This window comes from Notolepis coatsorum (genome assembly GCF_963971535.1).
Source record: "Notolepis coatsorum genome assembly, chromosome: 2".
Classification (NCBI taxonomy): domain Eukaryota; kingdom Metazoa; phylum Chordata; class Actinopteri; order Aulopiformes; family Paralepididae; genus Notolepis; species Notolepis coatsorum.
In genome coordinates, this window is record NC_140166.1 from 99,987,590 (window position 1) to 100,002,161 (window position 14,572).

The 14,572-nt window shown below is 48.7% G+C and overlaps 1 protein-coding gene across 1 annotated transcript in view; it reads right to left on the minus strand.

Moving 5' to 3' along the window:
• Nucleotides 1-1,034: 1,034 nt before the first annotated feature.
• Nucleotides 1,035-14,572, minus strand: part of cyp27c1 (cytochrome P450, family 27, subfamily C, polypeptide 1) — a gene marked incomplete at both ends in the record, with an annotated part of 42,559 nt that continues 29,021 nt past the window's right edge. The window contains 2 exons of the mRNA XM_084308257.1: nucleotides 1,035-1,154; nucleotides 4,909-5,112. Of these exons, the coding sequence (XP_084164383.1) occupies nucleotides 1,035-1,154; nucleotides 4,909-5,112 (324 nt within the window). The remainder of the gene's footprint in view (nucleotides 1,155-4,908; nucleotides 5,113-14,572) is intronic.

Consider the following 14,572-nt stretch of genomic DNA (forward strand, 5'->3'; position numbering starts at 1 on the left):
CTGATGCATTCATCCTACTCATAGTGCTGTTCTCTATAGTTCTAGTTCTGGAGGACAGGCCCGAGATACTGCCCTCCATTGTTACATTCATCCTACTCATAGTGTTGTTCTCTATAGTTCTAGATCTAGAGGACAGGTCAGAGACCCTGTCATTCATCCTACTCATAGTGCTGTTCTCTATAGTTCTAGTTCTGGAGGACAGGCCCGAGATACTGCCCTCCATTGTTACATTCATCCTACTCATAGTGTTGTTCTCTATAGTTCTAGATCTAGAGGACAGGTCAGAGACCCTGTCATTCATCCTACTCATAGTGCTGTTCTCTATAGTTCTAGATCTAGAGGACAGGTCAGAGACCCTGTCATTTATCCTACTCATAGTGCTGTTCTCTATAGTTCTAGAGCAGTGGTTCTCAAATGACGGGTCGCATCGTTACACCCCTAGTGCTAACCCATGCCAGCCTCGATGGGGTCTACCATATCATATCATATCTGTTGCTCCTGTGGTTCTCTCTAACCTACCAGTAACTATAAACCAATAAACAGAAAACAGCATTGTCTTGTGGTCAAGTACTATTTTGTGTCCATTTAACTATTAAACAGCAGAAGAAAAATACAATTGAAGCCCGAGTAAAATCTCAAGTCAGGGTGATCAGTGGTGATAGGTTGTGTCTAAGTTCCCGGCTACATTAATCCGTTGTGGCCGTCCGTCTACGTCTGTTTTTGAAATGTTTTCAATGAGGAGTATGTGTTTGTCGGATACAGGTCTAATCCGCGCCAAAAAGAAAATCCGTTTTGACGGACAGAAAGGGTTGGAGAGGATGAACTTTTAGATTGCGGTCTGTTAGCAAAGTTTTCGTTTCTGAAAACCCTCGATCATGTTGGGTTGGAATTTAAAAACAAACCAAAGGACAGAAACACCTTCAATCTGTTTTATCTCTTGTTTTGTGATGGATCAATGTGCTCAGCCTCCCTAACAGTGGTGCTGTGCTTCAACAATAATAAAACATACAGTAGAGACGCAGAGAGCAATGCGTCTAGTGATGCCTGTCTGTGAACTGCAGGTCGACGGGGGCAGCGGGGCAGAGCAGACCGTGGGTTCGAATCTTGACATCAGCGGTGAGAGGAGACACACTGATGCAGAACCTCTGGATGAGCTAGAGGAGAGATAGAACACACAGCTGTCAAACCACAGTGTGGAATAGTAGCACTGTTGATTTATTCTCAGATCAACAATTCAATTAAATTCAAACCTTTATTTATTCTCGAAAGTACAATTGAGGTCACCCTCATTTTCAATGTCATCGAGACTTTACAAACATTGCATAAATGTTTTACAATATAATAATAATAATAATAATAATAATAATAATAATAATAATAATAATAATAATAATAATAATAATAATAATAATAATAATAATAATAATAATAATAATAATAATAATAATAATAATAATAATAATAATAATAATAATAATAATAATATTAATAACTATAAATCTATATAGCACTTTTTACACATGGGCCGCAGTCCAGAATGCCCCACAGCAATTAGTATAAAGTAGTGCAACGTAAACATGCAGGCATAAGAATAGGCATAAAATAAGTACAATAAGTACAATGTTGCTCAAAGGCATCTGAACCCCCCCGGAACAGCCAGTCCCCCAAACATCCCACACATCAATCCCCACCACATCCCCATCCAAGACACACACCCTGATAAAGCATGTCATGACTGAAGGAAAACACAAACAGCCCGCATGCCACTCACACCGCCATGCATGGCGATGACACCCCGAAACACAGCAGAAGCCCGCAGCGAGCCTCCCACGCAAGGAACCCCCAAAACAACCATGAACCGAGGGAGCCCAAATGATGAAAACCAACCAGAATCCACCAAAGCACATGCAAGAGACCAGCACCCAACTCCAGGAAAGGTCCGGGAAAGGTCCAGCTGAACCCTCCCCAGACCTCCCCCAGAGTCGAACACCAGCCCCCCGCACGCGCCCCGACCGACCCCGGCCAACCCCCACCACTGAACCCCCCCAACCTACCGACATCCCAGGGACCCCCCGCATGAAGAACCCACCACAACCCCCACAGCACCCCAAAGCTTCACAAAATGTTGCCCCTTTTCCACTGCATGGTACCTACTCGACTCTACTCTACTCTGCCTTTTCGGTTTTCCATTGCCAAAAGTACCTGGTACCGGGTACTTTTTGGGTACTTTTTTAGTACCTGCTTTGTCGAGGTTCCAAACGAGTAGAAGCGATACCAGAAAAGTGACGTGAAACACTGCAGACCACTGATTGGTCAGAGAGAAACATCACACGTTGGAGTGTCCTGCACAAAACACAACACCACCATCTTTATTTAGCCTCGCGTAGGATTTCATTATTTGTTTGCAGTGCAATAAACAAAAAAGGATACATTCACTGTGTATTCTGCCTCCTTTATTGATGAAACAAAACCAACATCAACACAATTTACCACCAAGAGCGGAGAGTTTAGTCTCACAAAAAGATAGCTGATTTGTTAAACTTGTTGTTAGCTTACGTGCTAATGTGATTGTGTTTTACCATTATAAGAGTTAGCATTGTGGCTACTAGCGTACATAGCGTGATCAATATAACTCGCTATTGATTGTTTGTACTAGTAACGTGAGGTAATCATCATCATCCATTTTAAACCGGTTATTACCTAATGCTAACGTTAGTAGAATAGACGGCGCGAGAGGTAACGTTAACATTAGGAGAATAGACACGAGAGGTAGCGTCAACGCTAGTAGAATAGACACAACGAGAGGTAATGTTAACGTTAGCAGAATAGACACGAGAGGTAACGTTAACGCTAGTAGAATAGACACAAGAGGTAACGTTAACGTTAGCAGAATAGACACAAAGAGAGTCTGGTTAATGTTGTTATTGATTGATTGATTGATTGATTGAAACTGTGTTTACTCTGGCTTGCTCCAAGCCCCCACGGACATAGCTATGCTCACGGAGCTCTCATGCTGTACGCCAGCGGCCCCGCCTCCCCACACGGAGATGAAACGGAATACTACCTGCAGTGGAAAACGAACGAAGTACCAGGTACCTAAAGCGAGTAGAGTAGAGTAGGGTAGAGTCGAGTAGGTACTATGCAATGGAAAAGAGGCAAAAGGTCCCAGTGCCATCCCAGACGACCCACAACGCCACATGCCCCCCCATCCAACCACCATGTCCATCCACCCGAACATCCAAAATTGTCGCCCCCGAGTGGGAGACAGTGGCTCAGGAGGTAGAGCAGTCGTCTGATAATCCGGAGGTTCCCGGTTCGATTCCCGCTCCTCCCGGGCAGCTTATCGAAGTGTCCTTGAGCAAGACACTTAACTCATTGAGCGCCATGCTGTTTTCCCATCTTTACTCAATGGCGCCAGCGGTATTGACCATTTTCACGATGTTTGCGGACCCATCGTATATCCTATATTATAGCTATGGAGACAATAGTATGGTTCATTTGACAGGCACTATTTATAGTCCAACACTGAAAAACCAGGTAATTTCTACATACTTTCGCTTGTGTGCTATTCCATGCTAAACATCACCCCTTTTCAAAATAATCCAGTCTTTTTTTCTATGATCGCGAGATATGACGTGTTATATGCTATATGCAGAAATTGTTCGGGTTGCTCGCCTGAAACCTATATTATTTCCAAATCAAAGGTATATAGATGTTTCTTCACAAAATCATCAAGGGAGGGGTTGCGATCGTTACCAAAAGCATGTTTTAGGTTTGGTAAAATACGACGCTGTGATCAATACAAAAGCTTGTTTTAGGTTAGGTAAAATAGACCTAAAATAGACCTTACCTTAGTCAGAAGGTACTCAAATGAATAATCCCAGTAGTTCCATCTCGATTGCAATTACTCGTGTGCATTGGGCATGGCTATAATACAGAAAACAATAGGTTTCAGGCGAGCAAATCTCCGACAGATGGCTGTGTTCTGATTCACTTTGAGGGGGAGGGGATTCCTGCAGCCAGGCACAGAGAGAGAGACACCTTAGAGACCCAGTTCAAAAGGTAGGCGATAGTGCCACCTGTCGGGATTCGATCGTCATTGCAATTTTAACGTAGGCAGCGGTGCCAGGGAGACACAGGCAGGTCCGCACGAGTGTTTAGAATGGGCAAATCAAAAAAATGAAAAGAAAAGGATCAAAACCCGAGCAATCTCGGGTTTTGGCGCTCAACGGTTGGATTCGAAACCCGAGAAATCTCGGGTTTGGCGCAGAAAGGGTTAACCTCTAATTGCTCCCGATGAGCAGGTTGGCACCTTGCATGGTTGCCTCCACCATCGGTGTGTGAATGGGTAAAATGTGAGGAACAAATTGTAAAGCACTTTGGATAAAAGCGCTATATAAATGCACCATTTATTAACTTATTTCCCATTTCCCCAAGTGGAATGCACCTGATTGAATAAATGACATGCTGGTGCTCAAGTGTGACATCTAGTGGCTGAATGTTATCTATAGCACCTTTGTTCTTCATTGATTTGATTTGATTTGATTTGATTCTTTGGCAAATATTTGATGCATACTAAAATAATATTTTATTTTACCCATTCAACCAACCTGCTCATTCGGAGCAGTTAAGGGTTAAGTGTCTTGCTCAAGGACACTTCAACACCCTGCCCGGGAGGAGCGGGAATCGAACTGGGAACCTCCGGATAACTAGACGACTGCTCTACCTCCGAGCCACTGTTGCCCCATACCCGTTAGTGCCAGGCGGTTGAATCCCCTACCCCTGTGAGTCCCAGGCGGTTGAATCCCCTACCCATGTGAGCGCCAGGCGGTTGAATCCCCTACCCGTGTGAGTGCCAGGCAGTTGAATCCCCTACCCGTGTGAGTACTAGGCGGTTGAATCCCCTACCCGTGTGAGCGCCAGGTGCATCTCCAGCTCTGCTATCCTCCTGCCAATGCAGCTCCTGATTCCGTAGCCAAATGGGATAGAACCAAAGTTGTCGACTCTGTCTGTGGCGTCTTTTCTTCTCCATCGATCTGGACGGAAGTCCGTGGCACCAGGGAAGTACTCCTCGTCCATGGAGGTGGAGTAGTGACACAGCGCCAACTGAGTCTAAGAGTGGAGAGAGAGAGAGAGAGAGAGAGAGAGAGAGAGAGAGAGAGAGAGAGAGAGAGAGAGAGAGAGAGACTTACAACCTGGATGAAACCCACTCTGGAATACCAATCACTCTGAAACACTCCATCATTTTGAGAGATCTCTCATTCAACAACAAATCCTAATTAAAATACAAAATGACTGTTCTCTGTCTCTTGTGTCCACTCTCTAACATGGGTGTGCTGTTTTGGATGAAGTGGCTCCAGCAAACAACATTACAAAATGTTATATCTTCAATAAGTCAGGACAGCTGAAACCACCACAGTCAGGACAGCTGAAACCATCACAGTCTGGACAGCTGAAACCATCACAGTCTGGACAGCTGAAACCATCACAGTCAGGACAGCTGAAACCATCACAGTCTGGACAGCTGAAACCATCACAGTCTGGACAGCTGAAACCATCACAGTCAGGACAGCTGAAACCATCACAGTCAGGACAGCTGAAACCATCACAGTCAGGATCTATGATGAATTGAAAATGGGGGACCCTGATGTAAACAAGACAAAAGTCTTTCTCTGGTCTGCATCCCCTTAACAATTGTGTGTATTGAGCTGTACTGTATTGTACCCATTCTGCAATCTGTTAATACAATTTCCAATCAATCAATCAATCAATCAATCAATCAATCAATCAATCAATCAATCAATCAATCAATCAAGGACAGCTGAAACCATCACAGTCAGGACAGCTGAAACCATCACAGTCAGGACAGCTGAAACCATCACAGTCAGGACAGCTGAAACCACCACAGTCAGGACAGCTCAAACCAGCACAATTCTTCCGCAGTTTACTAAAACCCTTCTCACTGTCTTTTACTATATGTACTGCTACGTTATATTATCATACTGGCCAATCGCGTCTCGCTCGTCGCCATTATGAGATATCTCTTATCTCCTAGCACATAATATGCTCACGAAACAACAAATGCACTCACATGCACGTGACCAGGCCACGCCCCTGCGTCCCACTATATGACGCTGGACATGGTCACACTCTACCTTCCTCTTTTTGTTTCCAACACGGGAGTAGCAGTGCACTCCGTGAACTAGCTGTTATGAAACGCAGGGAGAATTTACACAATGTTGGGTATTCGCCAGAAGTTCGCCAGCCCCTGGAATCTTCTCGGCACATCCTAAACAGCGCAACGGGCCTGTCCTGGGTTTTCCTCGTCTCGTGACAGCGGACGTTGCGCGACGGTTAGCAGTCGAGCTAAGTCGTGCACGGGTAAGGCCTGCGTTGTCAGGCATTGATACTAGCATGAGTAATACTGCTTGTTGTCCCGTGAGACAGCCGAGTGATGTATTGGCGCAAGGGGCAGGATATTTGGGAAAGAATGGTCGTCATGACTCTGTTTTGGGTGTTTTCCCAGCTATCCTAGAGCGCACGGCTAATGCTAATGATACAATGCTGGGACGCCGTTCCTTTGTTCCCCACCGAGGGCTGTCTTTACTAAAAGGTCTTCCCTCCTCTTAACCATTCATGCTGACGGTCAATCGGTGTCTAATGTTGGGGGTTTAACGGGGGCTTGTTTACCATTTACATGGGTGGATGGGCTGAGGCTCAGGGCTGGTGTGCTTTTTGTGAATCTATGAATTGAAAATGGGGGTCCTTGGTGTTTTTCTCTGGTCTGCATCCCCTTAACAATTGTGTGTATGGGCTAGCCCATTCTGCAATGTGTTAATGGAGTTTTCATTCATTTATTCATTTACCCCTTCATGGGTGCACACCACAGTGGAGGTTTCTGCATGCCTACTAGTGAGGCAGTGCTTCACTAGTAGTAGACTTTGGTCTGCAGCCACCACTGGTGTTCCGTGCTTAGTGAAGCAGGTGGCATCAGTCCTTTGCCTCTGACATGGTGGAACGGTGTCCCGCCTGGCCGACGCCTTGAGGCGAGTCGGCCCGGCAGGTGGCTGGTGGGCTGATAAAGCCTATACCGCCGCGGTATATAATTAGCAGCGACTGGCAACATTGTTCAAATTGCTGTTTTTTCTGTAAAAAATGGTGTCGGGTGGTGGGGCCTTAGGGCCAGCCGACGTCAAAACATTGCGCAAGGTTTTGAGGTTACTCAGCTTTTGACCTAGCCGCAAGCTATAACCGCAGGGAGGGCTAGGATGCTGTCAACGTTTGTTCACAGGCATCTTTGGCCTTGCATGTCCAGCTGTAGAACAGATCCTCAGCAGTCCATGCCGGGGAGATGTTCAGTGGGGGAGCTTATGTCACCCAGTGTGATGTCAGCTTCCCCCGTATCAAACCGGCCCTTTCTGTCGGGGTCCCCCCTTGGGTGCGATTGCCTCGCTGGTAGTGTCAGGGTGCGATATCCCAGCTCCGCGAGACGCTCTACTTGTGCGGTTGGCGAGTCCAGGGTTGGCAACACACACAGCGGGTGGGACCGGGCCGCCTATCTACGGTTCCTGGCGGACCAGCGCCAAGTGGCGGCGGGTGCGCTTTGGGATTATGATCACATATGGCTACAACAGTGCCATATGTCGAGGTGGATGGAGAGAACGCTGAGGCGGGGACTTGTGTTGCAGTTTGCACAACCCCACCCTCCGTTTTCAGGTTTGGTACAGACCCTATTGTCAGGGTCAGCAGCAGTGACAGCTCTGGCCGACGAGATCCAATCTCTGTTAGCGAAGCAAGCCATCGTCGTGGTCCCAAAGGAGGATGCGATGCGTGGCCCTTTCCTCCCGGTATTCTCTGGTGCCCGAGAAATCGGGGGGGGGGGGGGGGTGTCAGACCCATACTGGACCTGTCCCATGGAAGGTTCAGAATGTTGACCGTCTCCCGCCTGTTAGGCACTGTCAGGTGGGGGACTGGTTCACCTCCATAGACCTGTAGGATGCGTATTCGCATCCCGATCTTCCATCCTAGGGCTTACCTGCGCTTCCTTTGCAGGGCTTAGCGTACGGGTACCAGAGGCTGCCGTTCGGCTACTCTCTGGCTCCCCGCATCATCACCAAGTGCGTGGAGACCGCGCTGGGGCCTCTGCATCGTCGGGAGTTACAAATTGTATTCTACCCTGGATGACGTTCTGGCCCTTGGCCGGTCAGGGTAGATCGTCAGGTCTCATACCAGGCAGGTGGTGCCTCACCAGCCTGGGTTTTGCTGTAGACTGGAAGTAGAGTACTCCTCTTCCCAGTCAACAGGTGGAGTACTTGGGATTTTTCTAAGCTCAAGGTCTATATGGGCATCCCTCTCAGAGCGGCGGCGAGTGGATGGTTCTCGGCGCGCTCGGGAGGTTCCGTCCTAGGACGGTTACAGCGCTGTCCGTGATGCGCCTGCTGCTGTGGTCCCTCTTGGCCTCCTCTTCATGAGGAGGATGCAGAGGTGGTTTTTTCCAGTATGGAAATGGACTCGGTGAGAGACATGTGGAAGCGGCTGAAGGTTCCCATGTCAGTACTGGGGGACCTCGTCCTCTGGGGTGGGCCTGGTGCCCTCACCAGTGGGGTCCCTGTGGGCAGCAGGCTGTCACACGTCACGGTCTTCACCGATGCCTCCCTCATGCGATGGGGGGGGAAGTGTCGGGCCAACACAGTAGGGGGCAGCTGGCAAGACCATGCTGCCCGGTCTGCGCTACATTCAATGTGTTGGAATTGAAGTCCTTCTGGTCCTCAAACGGCTCGGCCACCTTGTGGTGACCAGGCATGTTTTGGTCAGGACGGACAACACGACGTCAGCGTCATATATTGACAGACAGGGAGGAGTGCGCTCCCCCCGTCTGCACCGGGCGGCGGTCGGGCTCTGGCTATGGGCGTTCTCCATCTGCGCAGTCTAAGGGCTCTCCACATCCCCGGCAGGGAGAATGTGGGTGCAGATGTGATGTTGCGGAGCGGTCCTCACCTTGACGAGTGGGGACTACGTCCAGACATAGTCGGACAGGTCTGGGACAGATTCCGTGGCCGCCCGGGATTCTGTACGCATCCCCCCCCCTTACACCTGATGGCTCAGCTGTTGGGGCGGGTACGTCGGGAGCGCGGGACTTGATCCTGGTCGCGCCGGGCCGGGGCTCAGCAGTGTGGTCCCCGGCCCTGATTCAGCTCTTGGTGGCCCCGCCGTGGCCTGTTCCGTGGTCACCGCGGGCCCTCTCTCAGGCACGCGGAACTCTGTTCTGCCTCCTGTTCTGGGGCAGCCTCTAGACTTGGCTGCTGACAGTGTGAATCTGGTGGGGATGCGTCTTGACTATTCTGTGGTTGACGCTATCTGGTACGCGCGCGCTCTGTCCTCTACCGCGGCTTACGCTGGGGAGTGGCGTATGGTCGAGTGTGGGGGCAGAAGATTGTTCAGCCACCCTCTCGTGAAACATTCCTGCTTGGCGCTCGGCGTCTCAAGCCTGTGGGACGTTCTCTGTCTCCGAGTGGGACCTCCAACTGGTCCTGGGCCGGTTGTCGGAGGCCCCGTTTGAGCCTCTTGAGCAGGCACCATTGGATCAGCTTTCTTTAAGACCGCGTTCTTTTTGGCCATCACCTCCGCTAAGCGCGTGGGTGAGCTGTGTGCTCTCTCGGTGCTGCCTGAGTGCCTGTCTATTCGGCCGATAGCGGTGCAACTCTGAGGCCTAATCCAGTCTTCGTGCCAAAGAATATCCGGAGCTTTTTTCGCTCCAGGGATATTGTGGTTCAGGCGTTCGTCCGCCTCCTCACGCTAGTGAGTTGGAGGCAGGCCTTCACCTGTCGTGTCCTGTCCGTGCACTGGGGGTTTACCTCAGGACTCTGGCTCTCAGGGCTTCCGTTCAACTGTTTGTTTGTTATGGTGGCCCTTGCGCGGGTGAGGCGCTGTCCAAGCAGTACCTGTCACATTGGTTGTGCAGGGGCGTTGCCCTTTGCTGCACGTTGGCTGGACAGGTCCCCCCTCGGGCTGCTGCCCTGTTAGGGGGGGCCTCGTGGAGGACATCTGTGCTGCGGCTTTCTGGTCCTCCCCGGGTCTCTTCGTTAGGTTTTACCTCGTGGACGTGACTGGAGGTTCTGTCTCCCAGGCGGTTCTGAGGTCTGGGACCTCTCCTGCGTCCCACCATTTGGTGGGCTAGCAGGGGTGTGTGGGTGTGTGCCACGGGGTGCTGTGTCACACGTGGTCCCGCCTGTGCTGTGCGTTTTCAGGGGTGTCTGGTTCTCCCTTTTTTCGCACTTTGGTGGAGTTGACTGCCTCCCCCCCTTCGTTAAGACGGGCGGGTGGACGGGACTCCCCTCCTCCCTGGTTGGGGCTTATGGGCCCTCAGGGGGTACACTTGTTGGGCCACGCATCTGCTCTGCCCCATATCTCATAATGGTGAAGAGCGAGACGCGATTGGCCAGTATGATAATATAACTAAAGGTTATCCTATAACCTAGTTATATGAATACTGGCTGAGCGTCTCGCTTTTAGCGCCCTGAGGTCCCTTGGATGGGTTTTCAGTGTTGGAAATCTTCTGAGGAAGGTAGAGTGTGACCATGTCCGGCGTCATATAGTGGGACGCAGGGGCGTGGCCTGGTCACGTGCATGTGAGTGCATTTGTTGTTTCGTGAGCACATTATGTGCTAGGAGATAAGAGATATCTCATAATGGCGAAGAGCGAGACGCTCAGCCAGTATTCATATAACTAGGTTATAGGATAACCTTTCGATCCCTATACTACTACCTACTATGCCTATACTGCTATCTACTATGTACTATGCTACTATGTCTATACTTCTATCTACTATGTACTATGCTACTATGTCTAACCTACTATTTACTATGTACTATGCTACTATGTCTATACTGCTATCTACTATGCTACTATGTCTATACTATTATCTACTATGTACTATGTTACTATGCCTATACTACTATGCTACTATGTCTATACTACTATCTACTATGTGCTATGCTACTATGTCTCTACAACTATCTACTATGCTACTATGTCTATACTACTATCTACTATGTACTATGCCTATACTACTATCTACTATGTACTACTATGCTACTATGTCTATACTATCTACTATGATACTGTGCCTATACTACTATCTACGATGTACTATGCTACTATGTCTATACTACTATCTAGTATGTACTATGCTACTATGTCTATACTATCTACTATGTACTATGCTACTATGTCTATACTACTATCTACTACTATCATGCTAATATGTCTCTACTACTATGCACTCAGAGTGTAACACTCAAATTCAACAATGCTAGATGAACAATATCACTTAACCTTAGCTGCCAGAGTTGTACCCTTCCTGTTGACTTGTTGTACACAATTTGTAATAAAAGCGTTCAGTTATTGACTAAATGTAAATGTAAACTAATGCCCCAGGGCCCCGAACCACCAAAGGCTCCCAGGAGCCCCAGGATTCTTGTGTATATTAATCATAATTTCACTAGGACCCCCCTGGTTATGTCTGCCACATGAGGGATACTGGGGGCCCATAGCGCTTTCTGGAAAATCCATCCCAAGCAGAATGTATGAATTGTCTTATTCCAAGTATCTTGGATAGTCAAGGACACTTTTCAGTAGCCTAGCTGTTGTCAAAAAATGTGTGCTAAGCTAGGCTACATTACATTTACATTTAGTCATTTAGCTGACGCTTTTATCCAAAGCGACTTACAAGTTCTGTACGACAAGCCATCAGGAAGGGCACAACTCTATCAGCTGAGTAACAATGTTCATCAAAGTGTTGAGTGCTACAGTGTAGGTTAGTTTATTAGGACAAGTGCATGACAGTATGGTTAGTTAGGGTTAGATTTTTTATTTTATTTTTATTATTAATTCAGATAATGGTTGAAGAAGTGCGTCTTTAGTCGACGGCGAAAGATTGGACGTGTTTCGGCTGTCCTAACTGGGGTGGGTAGTTCATTCCACCATTGTGGGGCAAGGACTGAGAATAGGCGACTTCTCTTTGATGACCCTCCCGGAGCTTGGATAGGAGTAGGTCTGAGGCGGCCAGAAGATGCAGAGCGTAGGGGTCTTGAGGGTGTGTAGTTAGAGACCATTGACCGGAGGTAGGCGGGAGCAGTTCCCTTTGCCACACGGTATGCTAGGTCGAGGGCCTTGAAGCGGATTCGTGCAGCAATGAGGAGCCAGTGCAGGTCCCTAAGAAGTGGGGTGACATGGGCCGACTTCGGTAGGTTTGAGATCAGGCGGGCCGCTGCGTTCTGAATGAGTTGAAGAGGCTTAGTGGCAGTGGCCGGGAGGCCAGCGAGCAGTGCGTTGCAGTAGTCGAGGCGGGAGATGACTGTTGATTGGACGAGGAGTTGGGTGGCTTCTTTTGTCAGGAAGGGGCGGATCCTTCTGACGTTGCTCAGGAGGAATCGGCAGGTTCTGGTTGTCGCTGCGATGTGAGCAGAGAAGTTCAACTGGTCGTCGAGGACAACACCAAGTTTCTTGGCGGTCGGGGACGCGGTCACAGCTGCATTCTCGACTGTGATGGAAAGGTCGGTCAGGGGGGAGGATTTGGCTGGCAGGTGGAGCAATTCTGTTTTGCTTAGGTTCAGTTTGAGGTGGTTGGTCGTCATCCAGGCGGAGATGTCGGACAGACAGGCCGAGATCCGCTCAGAGACGTGGATATCTGAGGGAGGGAAGGAGAGGAAGAGTTGAGTATCGTCGGCATAACAGTGGTAGGAGAAGCTATGATACGTGATAATGTTACCCAGTGATTTAGTGTAGAGGGAGAAGAGAAGGGGTCCTAAAACCGAGCCCTGGGGGACACCCGTCCGCAGGGGGCGGGTGGCCGACAGGGTCCCTCTCCATGACACTTGGTAGGAGCATTGAGGTATGATGACAACCATGTCAGCGCAGAGCCAGCCACTCCCATTCCTGCGAGGGCCGCGAGGAGGATCTGGTGGTTGACTGTGTCGAAGGCTGCAGATAGATCTAGGAGAATTAGGACAGAGGAGAGGCCTTTCGCTTTTGCTAAGTGAAGTGCCTCTGTGACCGCAATGAGGGCCGTTTCTGTGGAGTGGCCAGTCCGGAAGCCAGACTGATTAGGGTCTAGGAGGTCATTCTGTAAGAGATAAGCAGTAAGTTGGTTGGATACAGCACGTTCAAGTGTTTTAGAAAGGAAGGAGAGAAGAGAGACAGGACGGTAGTTGCTAGATTGCAGCCGGATAGCTTTCTACTGAATGCACAGAGAGGAAATCGTATCTTCTTGTCTTAACTTCGGAGAAGACGGTGAGAACATTTCCCATAATGTTGGCGACATGTAGCTACAGACGCTCTGCTCCTCGACAGCTCTTGCAAGGCAACAGACGCCGGCGCAATGGATGAAGTCAAGCAACCTTTCAACGTTTTATCGCACTCTAATGACGCACACACTCTAAGACCCGGTCATTACAATGAGTCCTGGCCGCAACTCCTACTGGTCGGCCTGTTCCCCAGACTGACAGTAGGGTAGTCTACATCTTCCCCAGACTGACAGTAGGGACCCCACCTGACCTTCAACATCCACATAAAAGACCTCTGCAAGACCTCATTCTATCACCTAAAAAATTTCTCCAAACTCCGTCCCACTTTAACCCTGTCAGACGCAGAGAAGCTTGTCCATGCCTTTGTCTCCTCGAGACTGGACTACTGTAACGGACACTTCATCAGGATTCCTGGCATGAGCACATAACCCCCATCCTTCACTCACTACATTGGCTCCCCATCTCATCCCAGATCAACTACAAAATCCTGCTGCTCACCCATAACTGCATAAACGGACACGCACCCCTCTACCTACAGGAACTCATCACTAGGGATGGGAATTGATAAGATTTTATCGATACGATTCCATTATCGGTTCTGCTTATCGATCCGATTCTTTATCGATTCCCTTATCGATTCCTGATAAATGTATCGTTTACATATATAAATTGGAAATGCAACAGAACTAAGCTGGTTAGAATAACAACATGCAACTTGAAATGTATAATCGTCATTGATCATTTATTGTTGAGCCCCCATGTCAGAAAAATACAAAAACTGTAAAAAAAATTCAAATTAACTGTACACTTGTATTTGAGATTCTCTTAAACAAATTTTATCTATTGAACTGTAGTTGCATTCAACAGAGTTTTTTTGCTACGTTAATTGAACTAGTAGAGAGAGGGAGGGAGGGAGAGAGAGACGGCTGCTAGTCAAGGAATCAAATAGTCTGATATGGCTGCATGCGTGGCACTGACGTTATTGTTTTAAAATGCGCAACTGTCAGAAAAACATGGCATCGATAAGAGGAATCGATAGTCACGGAGGCATGCGATTCCAGGAATCGGACAATTATGAACCGATGAACCGAATGAACTCGATTCCCATCCCTACTCATCACTCCACAATCCTCCACCCGTACCCTCAGATCTGCAGGTAGCCTGCTCCTTCGGGTCCCCAGTACCAGGCTCTGCACCATGGGGGGCCGAGCCTTCTGCTCGGCTGCACCACGCCTGTGGAACAGCTGAGGGCACCATAGCAGGCCTG